The following is a 3,504-nucleotide window of genomic DNA, read 5'->3' on the forward strand; positions in this document are numbered from 1 at the left end:
AACCCTAAAGTCTGCTTGTCCTGTGACTTGTGACCCTGAGAGTAGCTCTGTCTCTACCAAGAAGCCCACATCTAGACAGTTCCTGGTCACTGGAATATAGAATGATCCCTGCAATGCATTCCTTGTCCAAACTACCAGAAAGATTCACTTTCTGAATGAGTCTCCATCTGAATTCCAGCCTACAGTAACCATGGGTTTCTTCTGTGGGCAGAGCTTCTGGCCTTCCTGATATGTGGAGTGAAATCCCTTCCCCTGGAAGACTGAGGGTTGGCATTGCCGAATACTTCATACTTCTCCTTTCCTTGCCTTTCCATTTCTCCATGCTCTTAGCCTTTTCTGTCACTTTTTTCTTGAATCCTGGAGATAGTCTTCTCTTTCTTCCATGGGATGCAAGTTCCCTTTCTAGTTCTTTTTTTATTAATATATATTTTATTAGTACCTGTTTGCAGTATGTAATGAATTCTTCTACCATGGGGAGTTTGAACATGTATATAACATGTTATAATTTTTTTCCCTTTCCCATTCCATCCCTCCCTACTCCCTCTGACTTTTACTCTCCATGCAGCTGAACTCCCTACTTCCTATTATCTATGATTTACTTTGCTTTTTAATCATACTTTGGTTTTCTCATATAAGAGAAACCATGGGATATTTAAACTTGTGTGTCTAATTTTTCACTTAACAATATGGACTCCAGGGCATCCATTTACCTACAAATGTTTCAACTACACTGAGATGTCATCTGTCTCCAGTAAGAATGGCCATTGTCATCAAGAAATCAAGTAATAACAGATATTGATAGGTTTGCAGGCAAAACCACTATGGAGATCAGTATGAAGATTCCTCAAAAAACTGGGAATGCAAATTCTGTTTGACTCAGCTAATTCTCCTGGGAATGTCCCTGAAAGAATTAAAGTCATCACCTTACAATGATACATGTATATCCATGTTTATAGTGGCATAATTTATAATAGCTAAATCTTGGAAACAGTCTATATCTCCACCAACAGAAGCATGGAGAAAAAGGGTGCAGCATTCACACACAGTGGAGTATACAACTCGGTTTCTAACTCAACTCTTCTCATTTTCAGTGTCATATGAAGCATATTCTGTATCACCATCTGACCTGGATTGCCTCCCCGTGATTAAGGTTTCTATTCAACTACATTAGAATTTTCCATCTTTCATGCCAGATTTTGAACTTTGTTTACACCAACAAAATCATATTTTTATTGATGCAATTCAGTTGCTTCATTTCAGAAGTGCAAAGTATTTTTCACATAATGATTTTTCATCAGATTCAAAACATAATTCTATCTCTTCCAATGTATGCACAGAAGGGTTTTCATGTTGTGATTCATTATTAATATCACTTCCTTGCACCCTCATTTGCTCAAAAGTCTCATGCTTATGTCTGAAAATAACATTAAAGACAACTATATTTTGTCTCCTTATTCTATCCACTGTAATATTCTATGAAGTTTCCTCAATTTAAAAAAAGTGCACATTAATTTTTAAAACAAGATGTAAAATGCATTTTTAAAAAATGATAGCAACTATGAATATGATGTGTAGAGTTAAGCACAAAGTGCTTCACCTTGAAGATACAGTGCAACCAGCTTCCCAGGGAGCATATGTCAAAATCTAAGCAATTTGACGTTTTTCTATGACACTGATAAAAAGCCAATTAGTGCTATTTTATGTGGTACATTCTTATAATGACTAGTTTGAAATAAGGAGTTTCTATTATAATTAATTATTAATGGTTCTTTTACTAATTAAAACAGTAAGTGGTCAGATTGTATCAACTGGCTAAAATATTTTTGTAAATTTATAGAGAAGGCCAATAATTCAGTAATTATATATATAATATATATCTTAATATAGTGTATGTCTGACATGATTATAGAAACATCAAAATCAGACATATTTGGTAATAACATGCAAGAAAACATTGAATTCTGAGGCAAAAATGTGTTACTAAAGAAACCCATACAAACCTGCTCTAATTGACAATGTCAGCTGACATCAAGTTCCAAGTGAAAACTTCGAACTTCCAGCCCTTTTCAACAGCTTGGTTAATGCCCTCTTCACATCCTTATTCCTCAGGGTATAGATAAAGGGGTTGAGGGTAGGAGTCATCACTCCATAGAAGAGAGCCATGAACTTGGGCTGGTCCCTGGAGATGGAGGAGGGGGGCTGAAGATACAGGATGATGGCCGGACCATAAAATAATGAAACTACAATGAGATGGGAGGAACATGTCCCCAAGGCCTTTTTACTCCCTCCAGAAGACTTAATCTTAAGTACAGTATGTCCTATACTACCATAAGAAAAAAGAATTAAACACAGAGGAAAAGCTAATAAAAATGTGGATATCAGAGACACTGCAAGCTCATTTGCCTCCTTCTCACCACAGGAGGTCTTGATCAGAACTGAAATCTCACAAAAAAAGTGATCCAGTTTATTGACACCACACAATGGCAGCTGTAGTGTAAGTGTGGCCTCTGAGAATACTAATATCACCCCAGTCAGCCACATGATAGATGCTAGTAGGAGGCAGAGGTGCTGATTCATGATGAGGGTATAGTGCAGAGGCCTGCAGATGGCCATATAGCGGTCAAAGGACATGATGCCCAAGAGCAGACACTCTGTGACCCCATTACATGAAAGACATAAAGCTGAACTGCACACCCCAGATAGCTGATGGTCCTCTTGGAGCTCCCCAGGTTAAAGAGCATCTGAGGGACAGTGCTTGTGGTGTAACTCACATCCAGGAAGGAGAGGTTGGTGAGGAAGAAGTACATGGGGCTGTGGAGACGGGGCTCTAACTTGGACACCAGGATGATGATGATGTTTCCCATCATGGCCATGGGGTAGGTTATCAGGAGAAGGATGAAGAGAGGCAGCTCCAGCCAAGGTCGGTCAGCAAAGCCCAGTAGAATGAACTCTGCAGGGAGACTTTCATTCATTACTGCCACTGTCTTCAACTTGATTCACCTATAATAGGAAAGTGGCAAAAAGTTATAAAGAATTACCAGAAGTGACAAAAAATTATACTGCTGATATACAGGGAAAAGATATACCTACATTATTTCCCACACAAAAAGAAGAGAAAGCAGTTAAGGAGATGACAACAGTAATTTTAAAATGATTTTCTAGGACAGACAGGTCTGCACATGCCCTACCAAGGTCCCAAGTCCCATGGAACATGCTGAATCAGCCCACACCCTGGCAAAAATCCACTGGACCCCCTCCTGCTCCTCTGTACAGCCATCTGGTTCCACACTACAAAAATGCAGAGGACACTGGACCACCAGACCATGGTACTGGGTCTCGCTGCTCCCGGCCCAGAGGTAGGGCCTTCTGAGATGCTGTCCCACTGCTCCTGGTCCAGAGGAAGGGGCTTCCCAGCCACCATCCCTCCTGCTGCTCCCAGCCCAGAGGAAAGGGCTTTTGGGCCACCTGTCCTGCTGCTCCTGGCCCAGAGGAAGGGGCTTCCGG

At 40.4% G+C, this 3,504-nt stretch overlaps 1 protein-coding gene across 1 annotated transcript; it reads right to left on the bottom strand.

The window, feature by feature from the left end:
- Positions 1-2,028: 2,028 nt before the first annotated feature.
- On the bottom strand, positions 2,029-2,975 carry LOC101697556 (olfactory receptor 2B11-like). Its single transcript, XM_004859994.3, is given in 2 exon segments — positions 2,029-2,657; positions 2,660-2,975. Coding segments are annotated over 2 exon segments (942 nt in total). The 5' UTR covers positions 2,973-2,975.
- Positions 2,976-3,504: the final 529 nt, after the last annotated feature.

Source organism: Heterocephalus glaber, unplaced genomic scaffold (genome assembly GCF_053883595.1).
Source record: "Heterocephalus glaber isolate CG9 unplaced genomic scaffold, H.glaber_assembly_v1.0 deba00000768, whole genome shotgun sequence".
NCBI classification, from domain to species: domain Eukaryota; kingdom Metazoa; phylum Chordata; class Mammalia; order Rodentia; family Bathyergidae; genus Heterocephalus; species Heterocephalus glaber.